This window comes from Nannobrachium achirus, assembly GCF_963921795.1.
Source record: "Nannobrachium achirus genome assembly, chromosome: 22".
NCBI classification, from domain to species: domain Eukaryota; kingdom Metazoa; phylum Chordata; class Actinopteri; order Myctophiformes; family Myctophidae; genus Nannobrachium; species Nannobrachium achirus.
In genome coordinates, this window is record NC_137829.1 from 8,346,157 (window position 1) to 8,368,886 (window position 22,730).

General features: G+C 41.6%; 2 protein-coding genes across 10 annotated transcripts in view; both read left to right on the forward strand.

The window, feature by feature from the left end:
- Positions 1-799: 799 nt before the first annotated feature.
- uchl3 (ubiquitin carboxyl-terminal esterase L3 (ubiquitin thiolesterase)) lies at positions 800-5,267 on the forward strand. Of its 2 annotated transcripts, XM_080753409.1 has the most exons (9): positions 800-903; positions 1,139-1,150; positions 1,422-1,550; positions 1,669-1,825; positions 2,090-2,175; positions 2,786-2,833; positions 3,688-3,763; positions 4,301-4,359; positions 4,478-5,267. In XM_080753409.1, exons 1-9 carry the CDS (start codon positions 862-864, stop codon positions 4,559-4,561), a joined length of 693 nt encoding a protein of 230 aa, XP_080609535.1. In that variant the 5' UTR covers positions 800-861; the 3' UTR covers positions 4,562-5,267. The 2 variants fall into 2 exon arrangements, with proteins under 2 accessions (XP_080609535.1, XP_080609534.1); XM_080753408.1 differs by lacking the exons at positions 800-903; positions 1,139-1,150 and adding an exon at positions 1,170-1,181.
- A 531-nt stretch (positions 5,268-5,798) lies between these two features.
- Positions 5,799-22,730, forward strand: part of lmo7a (LIM domain 7a) — a 65,756-nt gene continuing 48,824 nt past the window's right edge. For 7 of the 8 annotated variants that reach the window (XM_080753384.1, XM_080753387.1, XM_080753390.1 and 4 more), the window contains exons 1-3: positions 6,168-6,268; positions 15,047-15,117; positions 17,620-17,689. In XM_080753384.1, the coding sequence (XP_080609510.1) occupies positions 6,200-6,268; positions 15,047-15,117; positions 17,620-17,689 (210 nt within the window). In that variant the 5' untranslated portion in view covers positions 6,168-6,199. Of the gene's footprint in view, positions 5,912-6,167; positions 6,269-15,046; positions 15,118-17,619; positions 17,690-22,730 lie in introns of those variants that run through there. The other variant, XM_080753385.1, reaches the window with a different exon arrangement.

The window sequence follows — 22,730 nt, forward strand, 5'->3', positions numbered from 1 at the left end:
AAATAAATCATTTTTCGAAGTAATTTCATTAATGAATACAAGAAAAATATAAGAAATTCCATAAATGAGACAACAAATGTTTAAGAAGTAGTGAAAATAGCCGATCTACAAGCTGTCATGAGCTAAAAGGTTTGGGAACCAGTACCACTGGTGTATTATATTATATCATATTTATGTTTTTATTTTGAAAGCAGATTGGTGTAACCGGCTGTAACCATAGTGTAGTATCACTCAACAGCAACAGTACCCATGCCGAAAATAAAAGTACAACACCTCCATCTTGTGGATTCCCTCCGCCAATGCAACATAACATTTCGCACATACACACGTCACGATAAGGAAAACCTGTCCATTACACGGCATTACCTTTAATAATAATAATAATAATAATAAAATAACCACTATCACTAGAATAACGCAGAAACGCAGAGCAATGTACAACCGGTAAATGAATGAATGGAAGAATGAGTGCCAGTCTAAACTGTACTCTACGCCGCCTGCGCGTCACGCCCATGATGCCGACAAACACGGGATGTTCCAGTGTTGAACTAGCATGGGTGTATTTAAAATTAATAAACGAATCTTTCCGTTGACAAAAACCTCAAAGAAGAGCTATTTTCGCGTAACAATAAATAAGGGTGTACTGCACTGTTTATATTGATGTCACTGTTGTGCGTAACAAGGGTCTTTCCATTAACATGAAAAATTACGCATAAAGTCGCCACCCTTTGCAGTACTCGGCGTTTAGTTCACTTCGAGACACACGGAAGCGCGTGTCTATCAGCTGTCAAACAACAGTCATTTGCAAAGTGTAACGTTGCCCTCTGGTCTGTTGAAAGAACAAACCGTTCGTTGATCAGAATGGATGGACAACGCTGGTTGCCACTGGAAGCCAATCCGGAGGTATGTATTGTCAGTTTTTACATGCGTAAAACAAACTGTGTAAAGTATAATTCACAGACGCGTGAGTGAATGCTAACTCATTGCTAACTATTCCTAGCTACCGTAGCGTGAGAACAAAAGCTGCAGTGGGTCGGCGTGGCTATAGTCTGCTAAAAGAAAACGTCATTGTGATACAGTGTTTGAGTGTTATTGTTGGGGCTGTAATTTATTTGTTTTTTTCTGTTTTTTGTTTTAGGTCATGAACCAGGTACGTGTATCTCTATCTGCACCACAAGAAGGTTAGCCTATCTTAAATAAGTAACATTCCCATTTCCCAGGTGTGTTTTGAAATGATGCCAAAAGCCATCATTCTTTTAAAATGATGCTGAAAACGATTGTATAATGAGTTTGTAAACGTGGTCAATTCCAGGGAAGATATTATGTCGTATAGTTTAATCAGACTCTAGACTCAGACTAAAAGTGGTTGTTTTCTGTAAAGCATCATTACACTAAGCTTAACTTTCAGTGTCTCTCTTTAGTTTCTCTGTCAGTTAGGTTTGCTTCCAACCTGGCAGTTTGGGGATGTATATGGTTTAGATCCAGATCTCCTCAGCATGGTACCAAGACCAGTGGCTGCGGTTCTCCTTCTCTTCCCTGTCACAGAGAAGGTACAGTCTTGTTTCTGCTTTTACAGGTACATTGTGTACAAATGTAATCGACCTTACACTGACTGCAGTGCATACATAATGATGGGCAAATGTAATAATCCTTCATTCTCCTGTCCAGTATGAGTCATTCAGGCTAGAGGAGGAGGCGAAGATTAAGGCACAGGGACAGGAGGTGTCTCCTGCAGTCTACTTCATGAAGCAGACCATTGGAAATGCCTGTGGAACAATAGGCTTAATTCATGCTGTAGCGAACAACCAAGGACATCTGGAATTTGGTAAGTGCTTAACAGTAACAAGTTTGTCCCTTTTCGGGTCTCAAATGCCAACATTCACTCTCACGTAACTTAGTTTGAACACCATTGCTTGCTGTTGCCTGGGAATTTGAAGATACTGTGCTTATTATCAAAGGTTTGCTATTGCTAATGGCATGTTGCCAATGCCATTATTAGCATTGAGAAATGCCTGTTTTCAGGGTAGGTTAAAACAAAAACAACAATGTGAACTTCAGAGATGTTTTTTAAGTTGTCAATTCCCCTCAGAGCCTGACTCTCCTCTGAAGAAGTTCCTCGAGCAATCCTCTAAAATGAGCCCAGAGGAAAAGGCTGTCTTCCTGGAAAAAGATGAGGTAAAACTAAGAATAGACTATAACAATGAATTATTACAACTGTATTAACTCATTAAAAGCCAACCCCGCGATGTCGCGGGAAAAGTAATAGAGTATCTATAGTGCCATCCACGCGATGTCGCGGGAAAACGGCGAGTAAAAATACCTAGTACAATGGCCGACGCTCCGGAGACGAAATCCGCGCTGATTTGTCATCATCACGGCTCCACGAGCACACTATAGTCATCCCATAACATTGAGGTGGACGGCCGATCTCATCTTTAATGTCCATTATCTCAAAACTACACTTTAGAAGCTAGGATGGAGGCAGATGCTCGCTTATTTTACACAGTTATAAAAGCTCCCGGTCGGCCATTACACAACTCCACGTGGACACGCATCGGTTCCGGCGCACGATCCGATGACGTCAGACCGGAAGTACTTCCGGTCTAGACTTCTGGCCTTCAAAATAAGACAGCGGCCGTTAATGGGGCCGGGAGGGGGCACTCTGGACCCCCTAATCCGTTAATGTCCTGGGCTCAGAATGAGTTAACTATGTGAAAATTCAACTGCTTTATAGTTATGTGATTTTTGACTAAAGAAAATCTCCCCCCACCCCCTTCTCTTCCAGAGTATTCGTGTTACACACGAATCCAGTGCACAGGAAGGACAAAGTGAGGTTAGCATTAAAGGACCACTTCACCCATTTTCAACTTGTCATATAATCGGTCTTCACTATTGCTCTGTCTACTCGCTCTCTGTCTCAGAGGAGGGATGTGGACAGTTCAGATACCTGCTTACCAGTGACATTATTGGTAGTCCGATTTGTTCATTTCAATTTTCAAACAAAACAACAAAAAGTGTTAATGCAAAAACTTCTATTTCAGTATGCTAACTTTACAGGAAGAGAAAGGCTGTATTGATTGATCGAGCACTTTATTGAAATTGAATTCAAAAGAATAAATACTCAAAGTCTGTAGACTTGTTTCCATCGTGGTCCTTTTGCGGAAGAGGGGCAGGGAGCAACAATACAAATGCAAAACGGGGACAAAAAACAAAATGGTTTTTATTAGCTTGGAATCCCCATCAAGAATGTCATTGGTAGGCACTAGGTAGGTTTCTGAACAAGAAGCAGAATGAGAATAATGAGCATTAGTAAGGAGTAAGGACCTATTATGTGAAGATAAGATTGAAAATGGGTTAAGTGCTCTTAAATTTAAGATTATCTGTATTTTCATTTGTTTTTTAATGAAGTGGAACCCAAGCATTAAGTAATCTGCGTGTTGTATAATACACATTTACAGGTTTGGCTAAATTGTAAATTATTTCAAATTTGCTTATGAATATGTCATATGGCCGAAGCATATATAGTTAGGATAGTATTGGTATAATATGGTATGTGTATTGTATAATAACCACATTCATGTAACGTGTGCATGGAACTATATAAAAGGCATTAAATCTGTGCCAATTTTACTTACAGTGTAAATATATTACTCTTCAAAACAGTGATTTGATCTCTGTTTGTCCTAGGCACCAAGCATAGATGAAAAAGTAGATCTACATTTTATAGCATTTGTGAATGCTGAAGGACATTTATATGAACTGGGTAAGTTATCTGCTACTGACCTTTGATATTACACTACAACACACACACACACACACACACACACACACACACACACACACACACACACACACACACACACATGTATTAGCTTAAATTATATGGCTATTTAAGGGAGACAGTTACTGCTCCATAATGCTCCTTTGCATGAGGACCCGGATTCCCGTCTCATCTCGCATACTAAATAGTAAATTGTGCATTTATATAGCACCTTTATTCAAGGTGCTTTACAGAGATTGTGCATTAGAGACAGACACACACACACACACACACACACACACACACATTCATACACCGATGGTGGAGGAAACCATGCAAGGCACCAACCTGCTCATCGGGGGGTTTAGTGTCTTGCTCATAATGTATCTCTCGTCCCTTGTTTTCGGTCTCTCCACACTGACATCTGAAATGCCAAACATAATTCTAAAAACAACTTTAACTACCCGACAATAAATGTATTTGCTTTAAACAGATTATTTACTTTAGTAAAATGAACGTGTCTAACTTTCATGTCTACAGATGGCCGCAAGCCTTTCCCCATTGTTCATGGGAAAACATCGGAAGATGCCTTCCTTGAGGTAAGAAATGAGAAATGACCTGATTACAAGAAAGTATGACAGTGAAACACATGATCTTTGCCTGTTTAATACCAGTTCATTAATTTTATTTCTCTTGATCTGTGTTCTCTTACAATAGGATGCTATAGGGGTGTGTAAGATTTTTATGGCTCGTGACCCTCAGGAGCTTCGCTTCACGGTTGTTGCCCTTTCCAAAGCATGAAGCTACTCTTCTTGTGACACTCCCTTCTGATCACAGAGAGAAGCAAAGAAAAACAACTGCCAATCATTCTGAAGTGCTGACTTAATTAAAAAGTTAGATTACGTTTTTATTTTATTAGATTAGCCTGTGATGTGGGAATAATATTCAAAGGAAAGGGAAATCATTCTAAAGTGATGTTCCACACTTATTATGTTGCTGTTAAGTTGTGCACTCAGCAAGGGAGTTAAAATGTTGCCATGCAACTAAAATTGGTTGGTGTATGATCAAAGTTTCCCATATTACTTGAAACCTGCACTAAAGTTTGTTGATGTTACATAGTGTGTTTGGCACTTAGTAGTTAAGGTAACAAAGGTTTGCCAATATTTTCCTGATGAAGCTGGGTAACAAAGGTTTGCCAATATTTTCCTGATGAAGCCGTGTGAAATTGGCTTGATTTTATTGCTATGGGCTTGAAAGAATCTGCAAGAATGTCCATGGCATAAAAATTGGTTTAATAAGATGTTCAAGTTCATAAATAAGTTAATTAGAATACTTGCTTTGAAAATAAGTATAGGCTTAAAGCTACTGTGTGAAGCTGATCAGTCTACCTGCTATGCGAGGCTAACTTTGGGATTTACAAGATCAAAATGTAAATGATGGATCTATGCGGAATGTGCCTACATTTTTGTAATTATGAAAATTGGATGTTCTGTAAAATAAAAATACATTTATAAAACGTTTCTCTCTTTTCTATGCTTTTGTATGTCAGGATGGACAGTATTTCAGCCAGGTTGTAGCCTATTTAAAATGACTAAATGGTATTAACATTTAAATGTATTAAGTAAGAAACATTAAAAAGCAATAGCTTGAGTGTGTACTAATTGACACTGTTTGTACATTCGTTCCAAAAGAAAATGTTCCTTGTCAATATTTCATTTTATTTCAAATCAAACGTGTTAAGGCAAATATAAACAGACAGGCTTCTTGTTACCTCTAGTCATTGCAACAAGCATAGTTTCGAAGTAAAGATTTATGTCTGTGTTTGTGTGTATACCGATTAAAAGCTGGTCATTTGTCTGAGACTCTGACCTCAAAGAGCACTGCGCCACATAATTGCCACTGGGCGGCGTCTACTCAGGAGAGTATCGTGCCATGCATGGAGTTTTCAGGAGAGCGAGAGAATTAATGCTGTCCCGTTGTCTGCAACTTCAGATGAATAGAGTTGGCTCCACTGTCTCTCCCACTCCTTTAAAAAATACTTCGTTTCTTGCGCGTCCGAATACAACACGTTTGGTTGCGGAAAGGTGGAGCGGGCTTAAGTAAGGGATTGTCAAAGTAAAGGTGTGTCACTGTCAGAGCAGAGGAAAGCAGGTAGGCAACAGAAGTTACACCTTTATGCATTAATAGTTTAATGATTAGCCGAGTTAACTCGACTAAACGAAAACAGTTCAGCGTTTAAAGGAAAGGAGTAGTAGGCTATAACCCCAGGTGTTCGTGCCGTGGGGCTGTCACCGGTTGATGACTGAAGGTGTCTATGCTTGTTTGATTTACAGTCTGTATCGCACTGTCAGATAATAATCATGCTGGGTCGGTAGCTGCTCGGTATGAATTGAGTTCGCACGGTCACTTTGATGTTATTCAGGTGGATAATTTCTTGTGATGGAGTGGCGTGAGCAATCAACTGTCGGCTGCGAAGAAGCCTATTTGGAAGCACAGAGATGGGTTGAGGTAAGTAAAGAGCAACAACCTTGGTTGTGTTACCATGTGTATAGGTGTGTAGGTGTGGGGCAGGCAGTGATGGGAAAAGTACTCACCTTTTATGTAAAAGTATCAATACTGCAACGTAGACATATATGTAGGCCTACTCTGTTACAGTAGAAGTAGAAGTCCTGTATTCAAAATATACTTGAGTAAACTAAAAGTACAAAGGTATTGGTATCAAAATATATAGGCTATACTTAGAGTAGCAGTAGGCTACCAAAAGTAGAAAGTACTCATATGCAGAATGTCCCATTTTAAGTTTTCAAATGCATAACATATTTTGATAGCAGATCTACAAGCTCATAATGCATTGCAAAAGTACAATATTTGCCTCTGAGATGTAGGCTAGTAGAAGTAAAAGTATTGGAAATTGGAAATATTCAAGTAAATTATAAATACCTCAAAATGGTACTTCGTACAGTATAAGCAAACGTAGTTAGTTACTTTCTACCGTAGGCTACTTAGTTACTTTCCACCACTGCTTTGTACCATGTGTAGCTATTAGGTAGGTGTGTGGCTCAACAACACCTGTTATTTATTTATTGAAACTGAGGGGCAGGCAGCCTAAAATCATTGTTTAAGTTTGTTAAATGACACCCAATGCTTAAAATACTATAAATGTATGATGAATGTTATTAATGACCTAAAACTGTGTGGTTGCCCTTGGAGAGTTTACTTACTTTAATTACCTTCTTACATTTGTGAGCGACCTCACCTCAGAAGTTAACAGCAGGAGGTACATCAAACAGTGTATATAGGCCAGTGGTGTTTACTTCACCAGTAGAGCTTAGCTACATTGTGATATCTTATTGAACTATATTTTGGTATTTTCTTATATTCTGCAACTGTCTGTTCTCTCTCTCTCTCTCCCTCATCCCTCCTTCTGTCGTACATTATCCTTAATCCTTCTTAAAACAGTATTTTACTTTGACCCCAGTTATCATGTGTGAGCCAGGTCCTTTGTCAGATCTTGTCTAGACCTGCTCATCAGATCTTTGAATGTTTGCAGCTTATGGCTTTGAGGCTCCAAATAAACGGCGAGGAAGAAACAACAGAGACTGTTTATTAATTAGGTGAATGATACAGCTGTCATGCTAAAGTCAGCCTGACTTAATAGTGTTTCTGGGGTTAGGATCTTTGCCCAGTTTATGTGATACAATAAACATTCACACTCTAAACACAAACCCAACTAGCCTATTGTAATAACAATATTTTCGAACTTTTTGAATTTTGGGACAATGACACAATATGTTGTGTTTGGTATTTTTGGGAAACGTGTGTATGTATGTGTGTATTTGTGGATAATAATTGTAATTTGTCAAGAAGTAGAACTGTATAGCATACATAGGCCTATCTTATGCTTTCAATTACACTTTTCTACATTTTAAATTCCAAATTATCCCAGGTTTCCATAAAATATCCAGCCAGCTACCCGTTCTTTCTTTTTTCCTCTCTCTCTCTCTCTCTCTCTACCTCTCTCTCTCTTTCTTTCTTTGTAAGAGAGTGAAATTATGTTTCCTGGCCTCATGAATTCCCTTCCCAGCAGGGCGTCAGGGAGCCGGTGCACCGGCTGTAACTAAACAAATATTGTTCTAATTTCATGAGGGGTGAATCTGAATACTTTCTATGTGACATCAGCGTCTCTCACACTTGCACACTGGCCCATTGTAGCGGCTTGGCTCATGGACTTTGGCAGGGGTACGATCACAGGCCGGAGCAGGGAGGGGGCAGTGTGTTTTTGGCGCGGGGGGGGTCAGGTAAAAAGTGTGGGCTGAATAGCTATCGATACAGCTCACTGACAGGAGCAATACAATAGTGTGTTGACTGTTGAGTGATTTCTGTGGCAATATATCAGGGTTTTGGTGAATCCATTCCTTCAAAGGAAGAGTTTTGGTGTCCGTGGGGTCTTGCTGAATGATTTACAGGGTGCTTGGCTTCACAGCACTTTTTAACAGTGGCATGTGTTCATGGCTAGGTAGGTGGTGGTGTTAAAAAACTTGACTTAAATGGTCTGGAGTCTGTCACATGGATGCATTCCTACATTGGCTTCCATGGCTGTGAGCATAGCCCTCCTCCCCTCGGTGCACGATGGCTGTCAGGCAGCTCACTTCACTGTTCCCTACAACCACAGGGCTTTGTACAATAATGAAGGTCCTTGTTAATTGAATAGAAAGGTCTTTGACAACTTACTGTTTGTGTTAGCTCAGAAGAATATATGCATACCGTGACAAGAAACATTAAACCATTGTCTGTGTGTTTTGAATAGTGTATTCTAGCTCCCTATTGAGCTTGAAATGTGATACTAGACTTTCGCGACACAGTGCCGTTTTGTAATTGTTTTGCATACACTTTTTTGATGTGTTTGGAACTGTTCTTATTGCAGTTATTACTGTTTGTGAATGTTCGTATTACAGTTATTACAAATAATGTGTTCTTAGTACAGTTAAGAATAACTGTCTTTAGCAACTGTGAATTCAATTGACATACCTTTTGCTTTCTCCAGTCAATATTCAAATGTTAATTTAACTCTAAGAGTGATGAAATTAACCTATTACACTTTCAGAGTTAGATCAACGCTGGATTTTGCTGTGTATGCTGGAAACCTTAAAACAATCTTTGTTTCCTTTCCTTGGGCATTAGGCAGGAGTTTTGGCGTAGTTAAGATGGAAGGCAATTTAACAATGCAGGGGCTGAGCTTTTCAATATCAAGTTTCACGTCTAGCTTTGATTATTATTTTCCTCCTTTTGTGTCAGAGTGGCTGTTTGAAATGGCCCATAGCTTCCTCAGATTCCTCGTTAGATTATTGGGAATTAAGCCATCAGAAAGAACAATGGTATTATACTCCTGTTATGTGGAATTCCACGTGTTTTTGTCATTGAAATCTGCCAAACCCAACACCTGCACTAATGGTTTTCAAACATTAAATATGTTGTGACCAAGTCTCACCAAAGGGCAAGAAAATTTTTTTTAAATCAAATATGGCTAACCCTTGTAGAATATCTGAATAATGATGTTTTGATTTTTAATGTTTCCATAATCCATTCACAACCCAAATCCCTCTGTCTTCTGTTGCCCACACTGGCAGTTGATATAAAAGGCTAGTCCAGTGACCCAATCTTATAAATGGCCTATATACATGAATGACATAAAGTGTTGTTTTTCACACTACGAGCTGTGAGGCACGACTAGTCCTCAATAATGGCATTATATGGCTGCATTCTGTTTGTTGACTCTTGACAGAACGCAATGACCAGTCATCTATGACAGCATCCATTCAGATGTACTCATGTGAGGCAGGGCCTCACACAAGTAGACATGTACTACTTTATACTACAACTCTTGACAGACACTGGACATCGCGTTCACAATGTGTGTCCTGCTATGATGTCAGTACCCATAGTCATTTGTCACACTATCTCTCTTCCTAATTGGTATTTATTGAGTGTAGTACCTAAGCTATTTGAACCATGCCTTTAGTTGTACTGCAATGCCCTCTGCGGAAGTAGTAAAGAATTTTGGAATAATTAGTGGTGGGCTGCATTCCGTGCGTCCAAACAAACCTTGAATGCTGAGTTGCATCAGTGCCTTGCATGAATAAACAATAGCTGTGGTCAGAGACCCAGGACCCCCCTGTTCTGTAATGATTCACATCTACTGACACACGATACCGCAATTTACAACTGATTTGGGGCATTTGCGAATTATTGGATTTCCATCACATGGGGTCAGTGTCCATCTGGGGGCCCGAAGCAGGTTTAGGCAAGTCAGATTTAAAGTTGTACTATGTAACTTTTTTTATAAAACAAATCTTAAAATTCTCCTAACTATTAAATCACAAAAGTTTTAGAAGATCCGCGCCGTGAATTTCAGCCTGTAAAGCCTTCTCTGTATGTAAACTGAGATCCTTGCCGTGGACCGGATCTCGCGCCAAAATTGCGTCATCACACTACCGGCCAATCACAGCGAGGGTTATACAACTGCCGGCCAATCACAGCGCATCTTGAAGTGGGGTCGCTATGGCAGCCATATTTGTTGTCGCCCGTTTGTACCATCCCTTCTCTAGGTAATTTCGCCTACCAGGCAGGGTGAAGGAGTCCGTATCTCTGGAATTACTGAACGCACAGGAACAAGGGACCCCTTAAAAGATAGATCTCAGCGAGGTGGAGGCAGACGCGGGGGTGTGAAGGTACGAAAAACGGGCGAAAGACGCGAACGCGACCGCGGTTTGCTATAGGGCTAATGACCACTAGTTGGGCATCTTACACAGTATGGCTTTAAGACTTTTTAAATACTTTTTTAATGTCACTTTAAATGATGGTGTCATCATCCATACTGTTCATCGGAAAGAGAAGTGTGGAATGTCCACATTGTGCTCCCTGTGCGGTAGTTCCTCTGAACATTTGACAGCATGCCACTAGAGTGATTCAGGAGGACAGTTGAAGGGTCTGACTGAGAGTTGTTTTTCATATCTCTGCCTCTGCTCTTAAGTCTCCCGTGTTTGGCCAGAGCAGTGGTATGTTGCTGAAGATTAAACTTCTAATCCGACATGGCAGGTTCAGCAGAGGAGGGAGGGTAATGTAGGCTGGGTCTTAGGGGAACTTTAAACTGCTAATGATGACGATACAGAGGAGTAAAGGAACAGGTTTGCCAGAAGGTTAGCTAGGTTGGCCCAGGTGGTAGAGGTGCTGCTTTGAATCACAAAGTTCGCTCTCCCTAGTGTTGAAGTGTTCTTGACGAAGACACTGAACCCCTAACGACAACAGGTTTGTGCCTTGCATGGTTTCCTCTGCAGTTGGTAGCCTGGGATCCCTTCACCTTGCGGGGTTTGATCCGGTCGGGAGTGGAAACCACTCTAAGTCATGTTGTAGTCCCCAAAGGACTACAATTTGGCCGGAAAGATCAAACCGGATTCAGTTTTAACCCAAAATAATTCCCCTGTGCTCAAGGACATACTTTTAGGGCCTACCGTACCTAATAAACCCCTTGATGCGGCGTAGTTTTGCTTATGGAAAATCCGTATGCATCTTTTAGTCCAACTCGTAGCGACTGGTAAGACTACACTAGGCTACTCGAGCATTTTAATAGGGATTGGGGAAACAAACAGGGGGAACCAAAACAAAGCGACGCCGCTTCTTCTGCTTGTGGTTTTCCGCCTAGACCGGATCAAACTGCCCGTTGTAAACGAATACCAGGCTTTCCCCCGAGAAAGCCTGGTGACGTGAGGTTTGGGTGAATGTAATGCACACTGTAAAGCGTGTTGGATAAATGCAACATTTACCATTTAGGTAACCTCGCGTCACCAGGCTTTCTTGGAGGAAAGCCTGATATTCGTTTACAACCGGCCGTCTGATCCGGTTTAGACTGGATGACAGAAGAAGTAGTCTCGCGTAGCCAGACAACTATTCCACAGTCAACAGTCTGGCCACGCGAGACTACTGGCGAAACTGCCATCCGGTTTGGTGTGCCATCGGGCCTATAGTGTCGTACAGTAAGAAGACAGCACTGTTAGATGTGGAATAAAGCGTTATGCTTTATGATTTTTTTCTCTTCATAATAATAATAAAATGAATAGCATATTAATAACAATAATATTTATGTTTAGTGTGTATTGATATTTTTGTTGTTGCTTCTCTGAATACAGAATAGTTACTGAGTGCAACACAATGAAAGCATGTTTTCGAATGCAACAGTAGGGGTCAGGATTTCATCTGCCAAAACTATAGGGTGTGACTGGTGTCATTAGTTACTGCTGTGCTGTGCTGTGCTGTGCTGTGCTGTGCTGTGCTGTGCTGTGCTGTGCTGTGTGTGTGTGTGTGTGTGTGTGTGTGTGTGTGTGTGTGTGTGTGTGAGAGTTTGTCTAGCTATACTTATGGGGACTAAACGCATGTTCACACAGTCACCTGCAGGGGACCTCTAACATGTGTGGGGACAAAATAGTAGGTCCCCACAACGGTCAGGTTTAGGGTTAGGGTTAGGGGTTAGGTTTAGGGATAGAGGTTAGGGTAAGGCCACAGGACTTGCATAAAAATTAATGGAAGTCTTTGTAATGTCACCACAAGTGATGTAAATATATAGTGTGTGTGTGTGTGTGTGTGTGTGTGTGTGTGCGTGTGTGCGTGTGTGCGTGCGTGCGTGCGTGCGTGTGTGTGTGGCCAATTGCTTGGTGAACAAGACAAGACAAGTATTTAATAACAACGGCTACATTATCACATTATCTATTCTATTTTAAGGATATTTGAAATGTTTGTAATTAAAATAAAGTGGTAAAAATATGAATCTTATAATCAAATACATTATGTGGAAAATAGAGGGTGATTACACAAATCAGAGGTATCTGGGTGGCACAAAGGTGAAGCACTTCTTAGCCACCACCAACCAACACAAGGCCTGAATTTGAATCCCAGCAGTGCCTCCTCCAATGTACACAATTGGCAGTGTTCACGGTCAGGGGTGTCGCACCAAATTCTGGGCCTTGGGTACAAGTATCACTGCGAGCCCCCCATGAATGCTGGGAATGCATTATTACACATTATTTTGTGCTTTAACTTTTGAAAAATAGCAAATATACAAGCTTGTAGATCTGCTATTTTTGAAAAATCGTGAACATTTGTTCAAGTCTTTAAATATTTCTTGAAAATATTTAAATATTTTTTGAAAAACCTATGTCAGTGGTGCTCAAACCTTTTCATGTGAAGGACACCCAAAATGATATGTATTTGGCCACGGACCCCCCATCTCAAAATATTTAGTTCCAGGGACCCCCCAAGCAAAATTGTAGTTACAAATGTTCACTTAAAAAATACATATATTCAAAGATTTGCACACATTTTCACGACTTTTCAAAGAATAGCAGATCTACAAGCTCGCAGCGCGGCACCATAGCTTAAGTATAAAACAATTAAGGCCCCTCCACCTTGGGCCCAAGTAACTCACTCCCACCTTTCCCCCCCCTTGTGACGCCCCTGTTGGGAAGCCAGGGGGGATGGTGTCCTTATCAGGGCACCTGTTCAGCAGGGAGGGAAATTGTGGAAGATAGCGTGAACCTCTGTGCACGTTATGATTTCCTGGTGAATCACCTCTGTCAGAGACACACCCTCCTCAGGACAACAGTGGTGGTTGGCAGCAGCAGCAAGGGCCACAGTCCACAGGGGGATTTGGCAACATAGAAATTGGGGGAAAACACCATAAACAAGGGTCCGGGAACCCGAGGGGTTACTGCAGGGGGTCCTCCAAAACTCTGTGTGAAAAAAAAACAAAAAAAAACGTTTTTCTCCTTTTTTATAAATGAAACGATGAAACTACCGGTATATGGAATCTACGAAAAGGTTGTGGGGGTCCCTGCTTCATCTCTCTCTCAAACAAGAGGTACTGAAAACGTTGAAGACCCTTGCCATAAAAGGAAATACATCCGTAAAACTGATTGTCACTGCAGCTATCAACTTGCCGCCTATTATTTTGGTCTGTTGATGAAGAACTGAAAATGTTCAGTCATTTTCCATATTAGCTAGCTGTCGGTAGAGATGAGGGGGTAAATGGCAACACTGGCAGCGTGTCAGGCTACCGAGGTGTCATCGGAATGCGATGTTCGGTTGCCGGACTTTTAAATGCCAAGTTTGCCACTAATGCCAGCAGACTACAACAGACTAGCAGTTTGAAGCAGACTTAGAAGTAGTCTGTTTGGTGGAGAGCCACCTTTAGTTGTTGAATGTGCATTGCATTCACATAATTTGTGCAAAATGTACAGTATATCTCTGTGAATGTCAGGGTAGTAATTCCCGCTCGGGCAAACACAATCATTTGCCCTTTGAGCAATGGCTTTCTTTTTACATCAATGTATTTATTTGAACAGAAACTAAACTAAAAACATGTATGTTCATAAATCATTGTAACTATTTTGGAAATGAATTCTCAAAAGGTAGACATTATCAGTGGCTGGAGTAGTGCACCTCCTCCAGCTGCAGCTATTTGTTGTTTTTAAAACCTCAGGTATTGGTGCTCCTTGAGGGAAAATCCCAGAACAGGGAACAGGAAGCTGTTAAGGAGTGGTTATTGGCATCAGTTTGACATCCTGAAATCCACTCCCACTTTTGTATATTATAATGTCCCCAGTCACGTTAATTGCCTTAGAGCGTGTCTAAATTCCACACAGAATAAAGAAGTCTTCCACTTTTGCGTGAAGAAATCTCAGCTGTTAAAGTTTTTAAAATACAGTTATTGTCATCAGCGGCTATTACATTTGCCATTAGGTCTTAAAATCGAGGATGTAAACATTGTGTGCGTGTGTGTGTGTGTGTGAGAGAGGGTGCATGTCATGCATGCGATGCGCGTATGTTTTCCTGCGTAATGGGTCTTAGTGGTTTGAGATCATGGGAAAGGCATGAGGCTATAACACGGCACTGTGTTTCTCCAGCCCTCCAGATGCTCTCATAGCCTTGTGGTTCGGGGCTGCCTGGCTCCGACTCTGTTTAGCACAGCTCTCCTGTTTACCAAAGTCCTCTAGCACTGACGTGAGACAAGCTCAGCTATGCAGGACTCCAGGAATACCTGAGGAACTCTCAACCTTGTGTCCTGGAGAGACACTGTAGGAACGTGGGAGGAAATACCACTGACTTCCGTAGCTACTGTTCTCAACATCCTACCTTTCTTCTCCAACCACCGCCCCCCCCCCCCCCCCCCCCCCCAATCCCCGTACCCCACCCCTCTCTGTTTTGCTCTCTATCTTTCTGTATCCTTTATTTTTCCAGGCGGTAACCAAGAAAGAATTTGGGGGCAACAACTTCCGAACAGCACTGGAGAATGGAGTCCTGTTGTGCGAGTGAGTACTACACTTTTTTTCCCAGACACCTTTCTAAAGCCACTCATTCATTGGGAAGTCCTCTCTCCTCCAGATCAGCACACCACCGTAAGTGTTACTGAGATTTCCCAGGGCGCTTGGCAGATCCCTGCTGGGTGAACATTTATTGTTGGCCATGCTAATTGAACCAATGTTTTCAGACTACACAACAGAGGTCGCATTGTAGTTGTTGATGTTTTTAGTGTCAAACCAATGTGGGCTTGTTTGAGATTAGGCATTCTCTGATATATTTCAAGAGGGATCGCCTTGCCTTGTTTGACAGATGTTGCTGAGCTGTGGATGGGAGTTCCATTTTTACTTTAATGAGTGCTGTGTGAAGCTGCGTGGTAATTGGAAATCCTCCAGCTGAGACCACATTGGAGAGCAAGGGAACCCTGCTTTCTCATTAGACTGAGCACATTACAAATCAGTAGATATGATGGGACAGAGAAATACATTAATTTAGCTACACAGAACAGGCTTAGCATTGTTAGACTGGCCACCATTCTAAGTTTGTGTGTGTGTGTGTGTGTGTGTGTGTGTGTGTGTGTGTGTGTGTGTGTGTGTGTGTGTGTGTGTGTGTGTGTGTGTGTGTGTGTGTGTGTGTGTGTGTGCATGCGCGTGCGTGCATGTGTGTGTGCATGTGTGGGTGCGCGCGCACGCGCATGAGTGTATATACGTGTATGTGCATATTTATATTTGTGTGTGTGCGCGCGTGCGTGTGTATGTGTGTGTGTGTGTGTGTGTGTGTGTGTGTGTGTGTGTGTGTGTGTGTGTGTGCGTGTGCGTGTGCGTGCTTATGCATGAATATGTGAGCCGGTAGATGGACACAATACTGTACTTTGGGTGAGTCAGCAGGATGCAGTAATTACCACAGGCCCATGCAGAATATCCCAGACCTCTCCTATCTATTCTAGGAACTTTTCTTCATTCTGCTGATCTGAACCTGACTCCACGGTTTCAGCATTCCCAGTGAACAGCAGACACATTGTCATTCAGAGAGCTCTCCATGTTTTCTCAGGGTGAGGATAGAGGAAGCAAAACTACAGAGATAACTTCTGTGGCCCGTCACAATGGCATTGTGTTGTGCTTATCACAAGTGGTCGGAAACAATATTGTCGGGCCTTTGTAAGCAAGCATGTCACTTAGGGCTTTATTTAGCTAAAGTCTTTTCTGTGGTTTATCATTATATGAGCCATCTATATGTGTTATCTGAAAGACAAGACTCTCGTTTGTTTCTTGAACAAATGTTTATTTATAGTTTCTGTCATGATGCTGATTAACTTGGCCCATAATGTTATCAGTAGTAGCAGCAAAATAAACGTCAACAGGTCTCCGCCAGGTCAGGTAGGTTATTGTGGGCCAGCAATGATCGGAATTTGTAAGATCCGTCTTAATCCCTTGACTATTGAGATAATGTGTACTGATTTGCGTGACGTTTGGACAAAATTTGTAGGAGTAATATATATATTCTTTTTACATAATTTGGCCTTCTGGTGGCGCTATAAAAGACAAATGCAGGGCAAAGGTTTTTCTGTGTTTTGCAAAACTCAGCCTCCTACTGGTGCTGTAACAGGCCAATATGAAACATTTGGGGCGGATGTTCTGCTCTGGCATCCAGGGAGTGTGTGTGCACAGTTTTGCTGCGATCAAGCCAATGGTGCCGGAGATTAACTGTTCACAGACGGAACCACGGACCGACACACGTGTACGCATGGACGGACAGGGTGCAAAATATAGTCTCTGCTTTCAATGTACTTAAGATATCTTTACAGTTTACACAACCTCCTTGAAAGGATGCAATTTAGACACATACTCTGTCTCTAGTCTAGTCTAGTCTAGTCTATCACTATATTGCATTGAAATTATGCTATCAATTAAATGAAGAGAAAAGGTCGAAAGGCATGAGAATCTCTGTCATGCCTTTCGGCCTGGCGGAGAAAACAAAGGGGTCTCAACCCCCCTCTGAATCTGTCTGCAGATTGAACTGTAGCGATACAGTAATCTGTGAAGTGTCAGACACGGTTGTCTGGAAAGAGTTCTTATCACATCCATTACTGCATTGTTAGTTACCGGTACATTTGCTACCTATTAGTCACTAGTACCTATTTTGGCAGTTCTCCATTTAATCGATAGCATAATTTCAATGCAACATGTAGGGTTATAGACTAGAGTCTGCATCTAAATTGCATCCTCTATTTCAAGGAGGTTGTGGAAAGATATCTTATGTACATTGAAAGCGTGTGTACTTTTGTGTGGTGGGTATGTTTCAGCAACAGAGAGCTGCGTGTTTACTTCGTGGTGCTGCACTGGCCATTTACTAAACTGGAGCCAGGTGGCCACCATTAAAGAAACTCGTAAACACACGACCCAGAGACTTTGCAACTGTTTTCATCCATTCCCTGCTAGTTGTAGCAAACTAACCAACGACCAACAACTCTGACTCACTCTCTCTCCTCTCTGTTTCCCTTCCTTTCCCTCCAGTCTGATCAACAAAATCAAACCTGGTATTATCAAGAGGGTAAACAGGCTCTCCACACCCATCGCCGGACTGGTGAGGAAAACCTACCACTCATACATTCATACTAAATTTGACACTATTTTACATGGAATGCGTTTTAACTTGACTAACTTGATTTTCTGTTGAAAATATGAGTAAAACATCACTTTAATGTATTTAGTGTCTTTAGGACCTTAAGTGTCTAATGAAGAGCGTGAGCTCGAAACTTCACTCTGGCACTCACTGGGTGCAAGAAATCATTTTCGAAGTGTGTGAACAGTTTTCTTTTGTTCTAAAACATGATCTGTTAGCTTAAGTTGATCTTACTTGATTTAAAAAAAAAAATCCTTTCCGCACGTACAACTTTTCCATGATGTACTGGGGCTATGTCTGTGGCACAGAGGGTGTGGTGAGATCTAAGAGAGGGCAGTCTGGGGCACGGGGCTTGGTTTGACGGATGACAGAGGCATGGCTGCCAGTGAGCAAGAGATGTGTGCCTCAGTGAATTGTCTGTCTTCATATCCATCCACACTAATAAGCACATTGAATGTTGAGCTGCTTGAAATGCCAGTGGGCACATTGGAGTGCACCCTAAATGTGATGTCTGCCATGCTTAAGGCTGTGTTCAATCAAAACCTTCACCCAAGACAAAAAGTCTTTGTACTGGGGTGGCAATTAGTATTTTGACTGAGTAGTGGAAGGTCAGGCAGGTTGGTGTGAGTAATTACCTGTGATGATCAGTGCCTATCATACCTTTGGGTAGAGCATCCTTGAGAATGCATTTATTACAGTACAGTGGTTGAGTTGAAATAAATGTTTGGCAATGTGTGCATACAAGCACTTTAGAAGTTGAGGGTTGAAACTAAGTCACCTTAAACCCATCCTTCTTGTGGGTGTAATTGAGTCCAGCTGCAAAAGGGAATAGTAGCGAAGAGCCTAGTGAGTCTGGGTACTTGACAGTAGGCTCAGGAACTGGAACTTTGGCAAGACAATGACAAGTTGGCTGGAGTGGAAACAGACTGGCACACAATCCCAGTTCCCGAGGGCTGAATGTACACAGTAAACACTGTATTTACTGGGCCAAACAATGTATCACCACATCTGTGTTATGATGCAAATCACATTGACTGGGCTTGTTTTGGGGACATTCTTCATTTAACTAGTTGGACACCTGCAGATTTAATGAAGGTAAGTATCTTCTTGATCAGTAGCGTTGGAGTGGTATTTCCGAGGCTTGGACTCAAACCCAAAACCACCTGACCATAAATTCTTAAGCAAATGGAGGAGCTGCCTATTGGCCGAGGGCTATCAGTTACTGCAGACCATATGAGTGGAGCACACTTCAACTCAACATGACGCACTCTGTCTGCTGTGGGAATATCTCACTTCTCCCTAAAGTAGTGTTTTGGGAGTGTTTTCCCCCAAGTGGTAATAGTGCTCGGTTATATCTGTCTTCTCTATAAATAGCAAAGTGTCTGTTCTTTAAATTCCGTTGGTAATATTTATTTTTTAATCTAAAGTCTTGGAAGTGATTGAATGAGGTCTGCCTTTTCTCAAATACCCAAATCTAAGATTCCTGCGCATTCTTTCTGATGGCTGAGGCTGAAAGGGTATTGACTAAGGATATGAATGCTCTTAGAGTGGAAAGAGCTGGGAAAATATTTTTGTTCTGGGGTGCTGAACTTACATTAGTGCATATGGAGGGAAAACACAATGGACAAAGAACAAGAGGAATGCTGTCGGGATTTCTTTTTTGTTTGTAGCTTGGATATGATTTTAATCAGAGCTGAATGAAAGCCTCTTTACAAGCATGCCTCATTAACGCTCAAATATGAAAATATGCTGCTATTATGGTCATATCTGTCTTTTTTAGTTTTGCTTTCAGAATAATTTCCCCACTTGAAATCGATACCAGGCTCCAGCTTTGGCAGAATCAAAGCTTTGGGGAGGCAACAAAAAAAAAAAAAAAGGAAATCTCTGGTTTTGTGGAATATTTAGCAACATCGGGCCCAGATCCTGGTCCATTCTTTGGTTTCACTTGTATCCAAGAGTATGTTTCCCATGTCAGCACACATCTCTCCGTGTCCTAGCCACGATGAGCACTCAGTGAGCTGTGGGTTTGGTTCATGGTGCCCTGGTGCACGATGGTCCTGCTTTTTCACCAGTGCTGCAGAGGAAGCCTGCAGTTGTGTGGTGGGGCAGCTGGCCACATGAGAGGGGCCCACCGCTTGAGGCCCGCTGGGCTGAGCCCAAGGGGACGGAGTTAGAGATGACTCCATAGGCTTCTGCCCACCGTAAACACAATGTAATTGACGTGGTGCAGGATGTTCTTGCGCACACTAAACTCCTCTGTGAGTTGAGGCTGCATAAAATAAAAGATGGAAGCAGATAAACAGACGTTTTCATTGGCCCTGAGGGTATCCCTGCTCATTCAAATGTCTGCAATAATCTTTGTAATGACAGGCATTTGACCATGTTTTGTTACTGTGTTTTTGTTGTATGGGTCCGTGTTTTGCCTGGACCTAACAGTTGGGACAGGAGGGTTTTTATGGTGTCTCTTTTGAGAGAAAGAGCATTTAAGATATTCCATCTCCTCTCGGTTTATTGTGACAGGATTTGAAAATGTGTAGCCTGATATTTTAACTGCAGTTTAGATAGACCTATGAAAGCATTGCCAGGGTCCGGTCAGCTGAGGATAATTGTAGAGTTGGTCCCTCTCAGAAAAGAATGTTGTGGAATAAATAGAATGACCACAATCTTAGCAGAAAGCATGGTGGTCTTTTGATACCAAATGTGACACCTAATGTGTAAGAATCCTTCCCGTTCTCTTCCCTTAAATCAGGATCCTCTCATACTGTATGAGTGGATTAGAGTCTGCTGTATGGGAACAGCAAATTATCAGGGATTAGATGCAGAGAAGTCAGAATAACATTCCTTCAGGATCATTATCTTTGCAATGGCCTCACACTGACTGGGGGCCTTTCTGGCTAGCTCATGAGTCATTTGCTATTAATTTAGTTTTTAGAACTCTTTAACCACTTATTTTATACTTTCACAAATTGTGTAACATTTCCACAAATATTGAATATTTTTTATAAATTTGAAAACATGATATATCTACATAATATATTATGTTTTCAAATGTATGTATATATATATATATATATATATATATATATATATTTATGTTTTCATTATATATTGAAAACATGTACTGTATATGTATGACCTCTAGGGTTAATGGGTGGGTGAGAACTTGGGTGCTGAGACATGAGAGGGTGTGAGAAGTACAGAGCACAAAGAAACAGATTGAGTTCTACGTTCGTAATCAAGTGCAATGATCCAGGAATTGGAAACTTTACATGCATGTTATCTGTAGTTCCTCGTTGTTTTATGGTGCAATATTGTCGTGTCAGTCAACACGATAGGGTGAGGTAGGTGCGGTGGATTCAAAATGTACTCTTGGCCGTGCCACCTTTTAACTGTGGTCACTGTACATACCGTACCTGTGCAGAGTCATAAAAGATGGTGTCACTGAAGAATGTAGGAATTAATTATGTACACATGACAGTCCAACAAGTCAGTCAATCATTTTGTATTTGTTTATATAAAACTTACAGCTCAGCCATCAGATGTGCTGAACCTGGCTAGAACAATGTTTTTCCTCTTACCTGAGTTAGGCTTTTCAATATAAAATATATTTAAAAATAAAACTACAAAAGTGTGCTCCTCGGAGTGCAGATCTCCACCAGGATGCTTGCCTACCCAGTGCTGTGTTGTGAGGTGCAGCCGTCAGGATACGAGGAAGCTGTGGGGGGAAAATAAGAGTTTGTAGGACAGACAAACTGTTTGTGTTCATAGCACCCCCTATGGGCAAAAGTGAAAGCGGTTTTGGAGGTGTGCTCTATCCACAAGTTTCCGCGGGAGTTTACTGGAGACTATCAGGATCAAACTTCCGGGTTTAACAGCAGACATACAAGCTCACGTCGCAGATGCAACCCGTTGTGAGCTTGTAAATCGGCGGCGGAACCTCGGTGCAGACGTTTGCGCAATGCACTATGGGGCGTAGGAAACTCGTGGATAAAGGCCCCTCAATATGTGATTGCAATTTTGGTTATGATCAAAACAGTTTGATGGTAACTGTCACATGGCTCATGAGACTATTTGTGTTGCCCCCTATGGGTGGAAGTAAAATCGCTTTTGGCTCTGCATTTTTATAGACCCCTCAATGAGTAAATCTGGGACAGTTCGGCATTCTGCATTCTTTATTTGTTAAACGTTGGAAGCCAATCTTAGAATGGAATCAGAAAAATCTGATACATCTTAATCACATGACTTCAGAGATAATTTGTACCGATTTGCATGAGTATTGGACAAAATCTGTTGGAGTAGGGCAACATATCTGGGTGGTGGTGGGGCCTATAATGAGGAGTTTCATCATGTTTCAAGAGATCAATATTTGGAGCTGTGTGGAACACAAGCTCCCTATACGTGGCCGTGTGTGTGGCCGTCCGTCCGTCCGTGTCTGTATGTAGCCTAAAGTTTGGCACGCTACTCCTCCCACAGTTTTTGCACCACACACTCGCGCCATATGTCAAATCGACCGGCTTACTCGGGAATCGTGTGCTAGTAACTTGTTAAGAGAAAGGTTCTATAGTTTAATTGATATTAATTTATTAGTGAATTAATTTTCCCCATTGACTTATAATGGGAATCGCAAAAACTCACATTCAATTACTTTTCTCTCGCAAACCATAGGGGCTACAGTTTCAAGACTTGGAGAGGAGGTTCATAATGATTTTAAGAATGAATCGAAAAATAATTACATCACTCGGCCTCATGGTGGCGCTATAACGGCCCACTTTACGCTTTGCCCCGTAACTCTTGAACCGTAGATCGGAAAATTAAGATTCTTTTTTCCCTGGATTCCTTGGGTCAAGACGCATCTCCCCATATAGGCCACGCCCATTTGCGCCAGGATAGATTTTCCGCCATCTTGAATTTTCTCCAAAACACACTTTTTGCTCCTTTTCCTACATATTTTCTTCAAATGTCACAAAAATCGGTACACATGATCTATGAGGTGGGTAAACCA